Source organism: Ptychodera flava, chromosome 22, assembly GCF_041260155.1.
Source record: "Ptychodera flava strain L36383 chromosome 22, AS_Pfla_20210202, whole genome shotgun sequence".
Taxonomy (NCBI): domain Eukaryota; kingdom Metazoa; phylum Hemichordata; class Enteropneusta; family Ptychoderidae; genus Ptychodera; species Ptychodera flava.
The window spans coordinates 1,066,554-1,079,413 of NC_091949.1; the positions used below are offsets into that span (position 1 = coordinate 1,066,554).

The following is a 12,860-nucleotide window of genomic DNA, read 5'->3' on the forward strand; positions in this document are numbered from 1 at the left end:
TAAGGTTCAGGACATGGAAAATTGTAAAAAAATGGCAACATGGCGGCCATATTGGATCATATCACAAAACAAATCAATGTGCATATGTATGACATAGGTCAATGTCCTTGTACCAACTTTGAATAAAATCACTTGAGATATGCCTGAATTATGGCTCTGTACATGATAAAATCGTAACAAAATGGCCGCCCAGCAGCCATATTGGATCATATCACAAAACAAATTGACGTGCATATCTATGACATTGGTCAATGTCCTTGTACCAACTTTGAATAAAATCAGTTGAAACATGCCTGAGTTATGGCTCTGTACATGAAAAAATCGTAACAAAATGGCCGCCTGGCGGCCATATTGGATCGTATCACAAAACAAATCAATGTGCATATGTATGACATTGGTCAATGTCCTTGTACCAACTTTGAATAAAATCGGTTGAAACATGCCTGAGTTATGGCACTGTACATGAAAAAATCGTAATAAAATGGCCACCTGGCGGCCATATTGGATCGTATCACAAAACAAATTGACATGCATATGTATGACATTGGTCAATGTCCTTGTACCAACTTTGAATAAAATCGGTTGAAACATGTCTGAGTTATGGCTCTGTACATGAAAAAATTGTAATAAAATGGCCGCCTGGTGGCCATATTGGATTGTATCAGAAAACAAATCAACGTGCATCTGTATGACATATGAAGTAATCCTTGTACCAAGTTTGAATGAAATCTCTCCAGGCATCTCTGAGATATCTGCGTGAACGGACGGACGAACGGACGGACGGACGCACGCACGCACGGACATGACCAAACCTATAAGTCCCCCGGGACGGTGTCCATGGGGACTAAAAAAGGTCACAACATCACAAGACAAATGTACAAGACAACTATAAAAGTAACACATTACATTAAATTGAAAATAACATACACAAATCCAAAAAGAGAATTTAAAATGACTGGATAAAAGTTTTAAAACTACACAGTGTAGTAAAAATATCTATATTACATTTGAAAGAGATATCGTTAAAAACAGACATGCATCTGGGCACTGTCAAGAATTTTCTGCAATTAACAGATCACAAGTCTTGTTTAAAAAGGGGTTTCTTGTGTAAATTTCTACTGGGGGCATAAAAGCAGATTTGATTTTAAATATTTGGTGAATCATAATGTGAATGGATTATTTTGTATAAAAAGCACATGTCAAGGGTTATTGTTCTATTGTATAATTTAGGAATGTTCAGAATTCTGCAATCAAATGGGTAGCTGGATTTGCTGTGGTGAACATTGAGTTTGCGACAAACTTAATTTGTACTCGCTCAATTTTTTCTGACAAGCCCTGGTCATTGGGTGACCACACAATAGAGTCATACTCGAGAATAGATCTTACATAAACAAAATACAGAGAAATAATTGCTGAAATGTCATTGAATGGCTGGCAGAGATATTTAATAAACCAAGAGATTTGAAGGCTCTAGAAACAATGTTATTGATATGAAAAGAATAATTAAGATTGGAAGTCAGGTAAATGCCCAAATCCTTGACAACAGAGACTTGTTGAAGAGGAGTACCATTGATGGAGTACTCAAGAGAGGAAATGACCTTTTTCTTAAGTGTAAAACTGATAAATTTACTTTTACTGATTGTTACACCATTCAGCAAATTTGTCAAGATCTTGCTGTAACATGACAAAGTCAGCGAGGGATTTGATGGCGCGATAGATCTTAGCATCGTGGGCATACAAGCTGAGCTTTGCAGAAATGTCTAACAATGAAAAATCTTGAATAAACATAACAAAAAGTAGTGGCCCCAAGAGTGAACCCTGGGGCACACCTAACAAAGCAGTGTACCATTTTGATGAGCAACTACCAAACACTACCCTCTGTCGTCTAAGATGGAGATAAGAAGCCAGCCAACTATGCAGGTTACCACATATACCAAATTTGGCGGCTTTGTATAGGAGAAGTGTGTGACAGACACTGTCAAAAGCCTTGCTAAAGTCTGTGTAAATTGAATCTACCTGTTGTTTATTGTTCAGTGAAACAGAGATGAAATCTGTATAATCCACTAAGGGACGATTCAGAATTTACTTCCAGGGGGAGGGTGGAGGATTTTCTATTTTCTCTGTGATTTTTTCCATGGCAACCCCTAGTAAATTATAGAAAAAATCTATGGCCCCCCTCATCTTTCCTGTTTTTTTTCCATGGCCCCCCCCTAATATATACATGCATGCTTATACGGTACATTATAGACATATCTAGTCTAACAAGTTGCAGAAACTGTAGGGCCTAGTGGACATTAATCGATGATATAACAAATCATTTCAGGGTTATGTGACTATAAAAAGAATGATTTGCAGGGACTGCAAGTGGCACACTTTTGGAAAGGGTAGCAATAAACATATCTGGTTGTAAATTTCTAAAGAAAAGTTAATTACTAAATATGATACTTTTTTGGTTATGTCTCACTGATACATATGTTGCACACAAAGACAAGCAAAGATGTCAGTTAGAAATGGTGAACAGAAAATCAGAGGAGCAGATAATTGGCAAAGTGATATATATCTTGAAGTTTAATGGTACATCATTTGCAGATATCCAGATATTTCTGGAAAGTGAGATGTACATGTACATGCACACGTTCAGCATACATTTTCATTTGATGATGCTGAATATTTGCAGACTCACGGTGAAAGTTTTAAACATTAGGAATTAAAATTTGTGAAAGCCAACTTGTTTTTAATTTTCTCTTTTTTTCTAATTTGGTTATCATAAAACCAAATAGCTGCCACTGAAAGCAAAAATGCTGAGGAATATTTTAGAACATTTCTTGGACAAAACACCTTATCCAAAACATAAATTCACATTTTATTCTGCTCATTCCATTCACAATCCAATGTTCATATTAAAATGCAGACAACCCTGTGCAAGTCAAAATTCACATTTTGTCAGCAGTATTTTTCAAAATTGACAGAGCATGCATATTTCAAATTTTTTTAACAAACTTTAATTTTAAAATAGTCATGATGCGCATGTTTTCAGATGACACGAAACAATACATGTTAATTGTTTTTTTTTTTGCCTTTTCTGCCAGCCGCCACTGTGAAATCTTTGATTATACATATCAGAATGAATGGGACACATAAGTATTAGCATCAATACACAATGTGTAAGCCTATCCACATTTCTCCTAGCCTCATACACACTGAGATCACTTCTTGGATTACAGCAAATTTCTTGTGTACACAATATTTCAACAATCCGACACCATAGCATTGGTGCAGTGCCACATGATCTTCTGGATGCACATACAGGATTATTGGAAAATCAACCCTTTTGTAAATTTTTCACCATATATTTTTGACAGTAATACATAATATTTTTATTTTCAACATTAAAAAACTATTCGCTGAAAGCACCTTGAAGATGAGACGGCCATAAATTTATTTTCAAAAGTTTATAGTAGATGTAAGCACTGTAAAAAGTTATGTAGAACATTTAAAAAATTTAGAAAGGGTAAAATTGATGAGAATGAAACAGAGAAAAAAGGAGCAGAAAAGAAGAGTAGCAGTAGCAGTAGTTTACTCAAAGGATGAAGTGGGTGTATATTTGGGTAAAAACCTCAATTTTTGTATTAATGATAAAAATTTATTTAAGTCAAAATCTAGACAGTATTTTCTGAAATGTAATATTTTACTTGAAAGGAGAGTATTCATGTAGAAAAACAACTATTTTATTTGGCATTATCCATCCTCATTTTAAAATTGTAGGGGTTTAAAGACTGACACTCTAATAATTGATTAAAATCATGATCAGCAAAATTAAAATGCCTCTTATTCAAAATGCCTCTTATTAAAAATGTAAGAGCTTTATTGCCAAACAAAACCAATTGATAGTTGTTGTGTTATATAGCATTTAAAAAACATAATGTGAAATTTCAGAAAATTTGACCCAGCCGGAGTGGAGTTAGATTCTTTGGAAATTTTGAAATTGGGAGGCAAAAGAAGCCAAGAAATCGGGTGATTTGCATACATTTGCATAAATTAACACTTCTTTATCATGCAACTTTCAACTGCTTTACAAGCTACAAGGTAAACCCAACCTTAAAAAGACATTTGCTGTAATTTTTAGCATTTGTTCAATGTTCATCTCTGTGTATCAGCATTTGTTTGTTATTCTATCACTACATGGAACACCCAATGCTGTATTTAGCAACATACCAGTGTGAACATAAATGACCATTGTTATTGTTGATAAATGAATTCTAGTCTGGACTTGATCTGAGATCTCTTTTCAACAAAACAACCCTGACTGTTCACTGTATGGTTTGTATTGACATGCTAAATACTGGACATTTCATAACGCTTCAGGGAGGAGAACAAGATACTGCTATAGATGCATAAAACAAACCACTGTGAATATTACCGAATTTGGCAGCTAAAGGAGTTTAACTAAACATGTTGAGTTTATCTGTCACCCAGGTAGCGTCTATGGTTCTCTTTTGTAGAGATCAGAAATTCTGGGCAAATATTGAATTGATGTTTTTTTTCCTTGGCCCCCCTAAAAGATTGTGGTATTTTTGTCTGGCCCCCCCCCTAAATTTTCTTGGGAAAAATGGGTGGCCCCCCCTGAAAATCCTCCACCCCCCCCCTGGAAGTAAATTCTGAATCGTCCCTAAGTTAGTTGTATTGGATCTGTTTTTAACAAATCCGTGCTGGTCGATGGAAATATTTGGTTTAACATGTTGATAGATATGAGGAACAATAAATGCCTCGAAGATCTTAGCAAAAAGAGGCAACAAGGAGATTGGGCGGTAATTTTCAACTGTTGATTAACGACCAGATTTAAATACAGGGACAACATTGGCCTGTTTAAACGAAGAAGGAAACTAACCAAGACAAATGGATTTTTGGAATAAAATTTGGAGGGGAATAACAAGAACATCGGTACAGTGTTTAACGACACACAGGCGTAGATACCATCCGGGCCACTCGCTTTGTTCAAGTCTAGAGAAGCGATGACTTTCTTAATGTCTGGACTGATATTAACATGTGATAATTGTCCAAAACATGGATAATTTAGCTCGTGCAGATTAGGATTATTGTTTTCAGTGAACACAGAGGCAAAAATTCTGCAAACAATTGAGCAGCCTCGGAGCTGGAGTTAGAATGCTTACTGTTAAATTCAAAGTTCAAAGAATTCAGAGTTAATTTGCATTTTGAGTTCACATAACCCCAGAAGCATTTGCTGTCATCATGGATGGAAGCCTGGACATCTGAGAGATATTCCTGATAACGTAAGTCCTTGGCTGGGTTAAGTTGAGCACGCACGTGAGAACACAGAGTAGTCGGTAAGGGACTTAGAACGTTTATACTGGCATCTGGCGATTTCCTTCTCCCTAACAAGGGAAATCAGGTCAGCATCAAACCACTGAGGGAACTTCGTTCTTTTTATGCAGACTTTAGGGAAATGCCATTTATAGGTCACAGTGAGCTCAGTAACCATGAAGAAAGACAGTGGCTCAGTCCTTTTTAGTCGAAGCTCAACATTGCTCTCCTACACCTAAACTCTAACAATGAAAACCCCCAGAATACCTGGAGGTTGACAGACAGAAAATTGGGTTGATGGAATTAAGTTGGAGGTTGACAGACGGAAGTTTCTTTCACACTCTTTTTAATTGGAATACCTTTTCTGTCTATAAATGACACGAAGCTATTAAAAAAGTCAAATTAATGAAGTGATGTTTTCACCTGTTGGCATTGCCATTGTTTTTTGGTCGGTTTCATTTAGTTTCTGCTGATTTTGTTTTTGTCTTTCTTTTTCATACCACATGTGCAATGCATCCTGCATTAGAGTATTGCCTGTAAAAGATTGTTGGAAGGTTTGACAAGGTGGAGCTGAAAACATCTGTTGGTTTGGTTGAGACGATATTGGTTGTTTGTAATTCATCATTTCCTGCGGATGCTGCCGCTGCCCCACACCATGAGTCATGTGTTTGTATTTGGCACTGTCTTGAAATATGTGATCCATGTAGACTTTGTCAGGCGTATCATCTTTTGGAATATGTTTTTGCTTTTGCTTTGCTACCATCAATTTATGTTTTTCCACAATGATCTCTTTCTGCTTTTCAGTGTCTTGCCATTTTCCTTGATCTGACCAATGTCTGGCATATCCTGTCATATACATGTTTGACAGAGTAATGTTGGGAGATGATCTTGAGAGATGGCCTATCTTGTTGAGGTCTCCGTATGCCCTGTCTGAAATACAGTTGTATCTGTCTTTGGCATAGCTACTCATCTGAGTACCATGTACTTGATGGTATGGCTCTCTTGTTTTATTTTCCAACCACATCAACTCTTCATGCCTTTTTTTCATGTAATTTTCATAGCCATCACATGTTCTTTTCTCCGTATTATATTCACCCTGTTTTGCTTGATAGGCAATACTGCTGGCCTGATGCAAAGTGTTACCTTTACTGTCAGAAGTAAACTGATCAGTAGCATTATCTTGCCCTCTATATCCATAGTGTTCATTGTAATATTTGGGTTTGGAGTCATACCCAGTCCAGGTATCATGGCTTGGCAGTTTCTGCCATGATGCATTAACATTTCTCTGTGCTTCCATCCTATGATGCTGCTGCAATGTGCTGTAAAACATTTGTTGCTCATTGCTTTTCTGTGAAATTTCCAAACACGGGTCTCCTTGAGATATTTCTGTTGTGACATCAGTTTGGCCAGCTTTTCTTGATTGTTCTCTGTCTCCTCTGTTCAACTGTGTTATTCTTGAGTTCACATAATGGCTCCGCTGACAGTACAACTCTGACAACTTTTGCTTCTGTAGGTGTACATTCTTCCTCTCATCCAAATCCAAAGAATCACTCAAATCATCTCCACTATCAATGACACCAAGGGAGGATACCATTGTACTAAAGAAGGTAAAAAATAAGTGAAGTTACAACGTTGAGATATGATGTCATTTTTCAGTATAATTACTGCTAAATTGCTTCATTGATGCCAGCAAAGCTGTGTATGCTTTCATGAACACATGTTTCTCTCTCTTAAGTACAATTTGGCAACCATGGTTTTCACTTGTAAGGTTGCATTCACAAACAGTTGTTGGGTAGTGCACTGGAGGAATTGTGATTGAAATCCCTTTTTTTCAGAATTTTCCCTTAATATCCTCAAAAAATTTCAACATCCCTCATCTATATATACAAAGTATTTTTAGTTGCACCCCTCTCCCCCTCTTCATACAGCAAAATATTTATTGGGGATGTACACAAGGAAAAAACAAATGACCTATAGTGCAGCCAATAGAGTTCAGCTGTGTTATGTAGAGAATAAGTAATTATATTAGTCCCCACAGACACTGTCCGGGGGTTTGGTTTGGTCATGTCCGTGTGTGCATGTGTGCATCCGCCCGTTCTCGCAGATATCTCAGAGTTGCCAAGAGTGATTTCATTCAAAGTTGCTACATGGATTACTCCTTATGTCATACATATGCACGTCAATTTATTTTGTGATACAATCAAATATGGCCGCCATGCGGCCATTTTATTATGATTTTTTCATGTAAGGAGCCATAACTCAGGCACATCTCAACTGATTTTATTGTGGGTTGGTACAAGGACATCAACCTTTGTCATACATATGCACGTCAATTTGTTTCACAATATGATTCAATATGGCCGTGTGGCAGCGATTTTGTTATGATTTTTTCATGCACGGAGCCATGACTCAGGCACATGTGAGTATCTCAACCAATTTTATTGAAAGTTGGTACAAGGGCATCAACTTTTGTTATACATATGCACGTCAATTTGTTTCTCGATACAATTCAATATGGCTGCGTAGCGGCCATTTTATTATGATTTTTTCATGTCCCGAACCATAACTCAGACACGTATCCACCAATTTTATTCAAAGTTGGTAGAAGGACATTGACTTATGTCATGCAACTGTACGTCGATTTGTTTCACGATATGATCCAATGTGGCGACATGGCGGCCATTTATTTACAATTTTTTCATGTCCTGAGCCATAACTTAGAAACATCTAAACTGATTTTATTCAAAGTTGGTACAAGGAAATTGACCTGTGTCATACATGTATTTTGTTATGATTTTTTCATGTCCCAAACCATAACTCAGACATTTATAAACTTGTTTTATTCAAAGTTGGTACAAGGGCATTGACTATTCTCATACGTATGTACGTCAATTTGTTTCATGATATGATTCAATATGGCTGCGTGGTGGCCATTTTGTTACAATTTTTACATGTACGTAAAGCCATAACTCAGACATACCGGTATTTCTACCAATATCATTTAAAGTTGGTACAAGGACATTGACCTATGTCATACATATGCACATCAGTTTATTCACAACATGTAGTAGTATCATGTCAATCATTGAATTTTCGTAATTTGGCTGATATGTCAAGAAATACTGCATCAAATTTCATAAAACTTGGTCCAGATGTTAAGGTCACATTGCTACGAATTACGTCAAAATTAAGTTATGGTGTCATTTTCTTGAAACTTTGCACAGATATTCTTGGAAGTTGTGCAAATGCAAAAATGAAATAAAAAATGGGGTCACCACGCTTGTTTCCATGGAAACGGATGTTAAAATGGCGTCGTTAGAAATAAATAAAAATGATATAATTCACTTAAACTAAAGAAAGCAATTATAAAACGCTTAGCAAATGAGTTAATTTTAATAAATACCAAGACTTAAGATCCATATTTATTGAATGTATAGTTTTCATGATGTTTGTGAAGAAATTTTAACATAAGTATCGATTACAAAATGACGATATCGAAATTATATCACTATATAATTTTCGAACTTTCTTCCTGTCGTTTTGAATGGTGTCATTTTGACCAAACTTGGCGAATAAACTCCTGACATAATACCATTTAGTTTACACTTTTAATAAAAGGGTGTCACCACGCTACTTTTTACAATATCTCCAGGTGAATGGGTAATTTGCGCCATATAAATGGGAGAGAAATGTTAATTTTTCGCTCATATTGAATAAAAACCAGCTTCCTAGGGGGTCAAAATATGACAAGGTTATAGGTCACATGCATTTCTAAGACACTGGGTCAAAAAATTAGGTAAAAGCGCAATTTCAACAATGACAGGTGATATTAAATACATGCGCTACAAAATAACCCATTTGCGGCAGGCTGGAGTCAAATCTGCGCAGAAACGTTCTAAAGCGTGTGCGCATCCGAATTCGTCGCCCTTCAGATTAAGGTCACATTGCTTAAACAGTGAATAAAGACATTTATCAGTCTCACTGTAATTGCATATGTATGATGAACTTTCCTAATTAGAGGAGATGTCCACAAATACTGCATTTAGTTTGATGAAACTTGGCACAGATGTTGCTAATTTGCATTTATATGATGAATTTTTGTTTTTATGGTGAATGCCCAGAAGCACTGCATCAAACTTCATTGAGTATGGTACCAGCGATAATCTGTCAGTGTTAATTATGATAGGATGCAAAAATGTTTGGCAACATCTTGTCAATTAATTACTAATTGACTCATTTATAGACCTTTTATAATTAGGATGTTGGCCTACATAGGTTGTATGTTATCACCACCGTAGAACTCTATCATTCTCGGCCATTACGCCCCATCTGTATCACAGTATTTTTAATGACAGACCTAATTAATGAATAGGACTCTATTCTCTCCGAGGACTTGTAATTAACCCTTTTCCTGCCAAGTCCATATTTCACCATCGGGTCAAGATTGTTAAAGTTAATGAAACACAACATATTCCATATGGCGTATTTTAATATAATACTGTATATTTCAAAGCTGTTGAAAACATAAATACTGCAAACTTGATTTTTGTGGACTAAAGATGCTATAACATACCAAGCCAAGTGGGTGAAAATACGTCATGTTTTGGCTCAATACCACTTTTTTACTGACTTGGCTGATGGGGAAGTGATACTGTCTGGCAGGAAAAGGGTTAAAGTACCCATTAACAAATGGGGACTGTGTCATCAACGATGACTTGTTCTGCCTGCACTGACGAAGGTGGTGAAAATCCTTGATATTCTATCTCACTTCAGGATGGCTTAATAGGTTACAGATAAAGTATCGCTCAAAGCTTCGCTTTTTTAGCCTCATTATCGTTTCTGTATCGTTTCCGTATCGTTTCCATATCGTTTCCACATCGTTTCAGTAGCGCATCGCCTCATTCCCGCCCATAAAAGGTGTGTCCCTTCATTTTAAACTTGCATCGCGTCGAACAATAAAAAGAACGATACGCAAACGATTAATTTTTGCAATATTCGCGATTGCAAAAATCGCGATCTTTTGACGTTGCAACCATGCATAATCGCTCACCATGCTCACTGCTAATTTAAATGACCTTTTGCCATCCATAACCTCTCTCAACAGCTGAGCAGGCCTGCTGTGTCATGTTCTTTTCTCAACAACAATATTTAGAAATGCGGAGACATGGCACAGCGCATTTTTGTAAGATGTTAGAAGAAATGGTTTTGTCAAAAGTTCTGAAAAAAAAAATCAGAGCACATTTTCACTCGAGGTCGCGGCCATGTCGATCGACTCAATTTCTGCTTGGCTGCACGGAACTCAAAGACATTGGATATGAGCATGAAAAATCGATGTCATTTTGTCAAAAGTCAGCGAAAATGTCAATAATCATGAATTAGAACGTCTCGGACGATGTGGGTACGTGATTTAGAGTGATCGGCGCAGCGTGACATATGGCCTACTCAGATTTATACCGTATTTGCACCTTGCGATAGTTTGCCTAAAATTAATTTTATTTTTGATGGACAATTGGTTGCGGAGTGTAACTCTATAGTTTGAATTGCGTAGCAATTATTGAAACACTTGGAAGTTCTTGCTATCAGACTGTTAACAATGTGTTGTGACTAAAGGTCACGGACTTCCTTCTACATCATAATTTATTTACGTCAATCGGGTTTAAAGATCACTGTGTAAAGTGTTAGGAGAATTCATGGCGGCATCACCGTATGTGTTAAACTAGTATATGATACACTGTAGTTATTATTTTAGCAATTCTCCTTACTTTGTAAGGCCAGGTCTTTCTTGTGCGCTTTCACGGATGTACATGTATTTACGCGTAAAAATACTAATTTCAGTCATATGACTTATTAATCATAATCATAATTTATTCATAATCATAATTATCAAAACAATGGAGTTTCCAGACAGCATTTACACAAAGTAGACGACATTGTGTGTAAAAATGTTTTAATATTCTGTAACATTCATATTAATAATTTATTAATATTCATAATTATTTTTTATGTTAATAATAGGAAAAAATCATCACAAATTATGCCTACTGGACCTGTGATTCAATTTGTCATTTTCTAAAAGTTTAAATGCTCCTTTGTGTGGTAAAGCTTTCCACAAGCATCAAATGTGGTAGTCTGGTTCCCTGACCCATTTCCCCGGAAAAAATTGATCTAATAACATCCCTCGGGGCTTTATACCAAATTACAAAGCTATCAAACAAGTAATTTTGAGAACAAGTTTTCTTGACCAAAAATGACAATATTGTCTTAAAAATACAAATTTGTATATTTCAGGACAATTTCCACATATCTGACTATTGTCATGTCTGTACGTCTGTGTACAAAATATAAAAGCTGTCTGTCCAGGGGTTTTAAAAAGAAAATACTGTTTAAGATTTTTTGACCAAAAATTTTTTGCTCCAAAATAGTAATTTTCCCAATTTTGTCATAATTTCAACAAATTAGAAGAGTAACACCCTTGCAAAGATCTAACCAAAATTTGAGAGTGATTGGGCTGGCGGTTTCAGAGAAGAAGAATTTTTACTGAAAATGAGAAAAATCACCAAAAAATTCAGCAAAAATACAAAATTAAGGATATCTTCACAATATTCATAAAACTGTATAAGGTTCACCTAAGGTACTTGCACATAAATTTTCAAATCAATCTAAACAGCGGTTCTCGAGATATTAATTCTTGACCATTTTCACATTTTGTAAGCTCATTTGCATAATTTTGGCAATGCAGACTTCATTTGGACAAAATCCCATCTATAGCCCAGGATGCATCCACACACCAAATACCAAGCTGAAATGTGCAGCGGTTTGCATGTTTTTGATGTTGACGGACATACTGTACATACATACATACACACATACATACAGACGCCATCGACTTCAGCTTATACGATAAACTCACATTGGTATAACCAAATGTGAGCTAAAAATGCCCTAAAAATACATATATGCAAATTTCACCACAATTTGAACAAACTGAAGTGAGGTCACCCCAAGTGAACTGCATATAAAATTTCAAAGCAATTGGACTTGTGGTTTCAGAGGAGAAGGCAATTGTTGACGGACGACGACGGACAACGGACGACGACGGATGACGAGGGAAAATCAACCTATTTGATAAGCTCCGCGTCGCTGACAGCGGAGCTAATGACAGTAGGTCGGAATTCGCAAGACAATAGTTGTAAACATAGACACAAAACAGCACAGAACAGACAGTAAATACACAAACAAAGTCATATTCATGAAAGAAAGATATATGGACCTCTGGCCAGAAGACCAAGAAGTGATGTCAGGTGTTTCGAAAATAGTAAGCGCATCCTGCCCTACATGTGGCACCCGCCATATATCAATCTATAAGTCAGATAGGTAGTGGTCACTAACTAAGGCCCAACGTCACTGATGCCATCAGTGATCATTTGTCGAAGAGAGATATTGTATTTATCTACCAGCTTGCGATACCGCCAAAAAAGCGTTTGAATGTAGAGACAAGTCTTGCTCTGGTGTAACCTTGATTTAATAGTTTGTAAGAG

General features: G+C 36.4%; 1 protein-coding gene across 2 annotated transcripts in view; it reads right to left on the reverse strand.

Moving 5' to 3' along the window:
- Positions 1 to 2,752: 2,752 nt before the first annotated feature.
- Positions 2,753 to 12,860, reverse strand: part of LOC139122441 (serine-rich adhesin for platelets-like) — a 202,680-nt gene continuing 192,572 nt past the window's right edge. The window contains exon 15 of one of the 2 annotated variants that reach the window (XM_070687814.1): positions 2,753 to 6,920. In XM_070687814.1, the coding sequence (XP_070543915.1) occupies positions 5,720 to 6,920 (1,201 nt within the window). In that variant the 3' untranslated portion in view covers positions 2,753 to 5,719. The remainder of the gene's footprint in view (positions 6,921 to 12,860) is intronic. The other variant, XM_070687815.1, reaches the window with a different exon arrangement.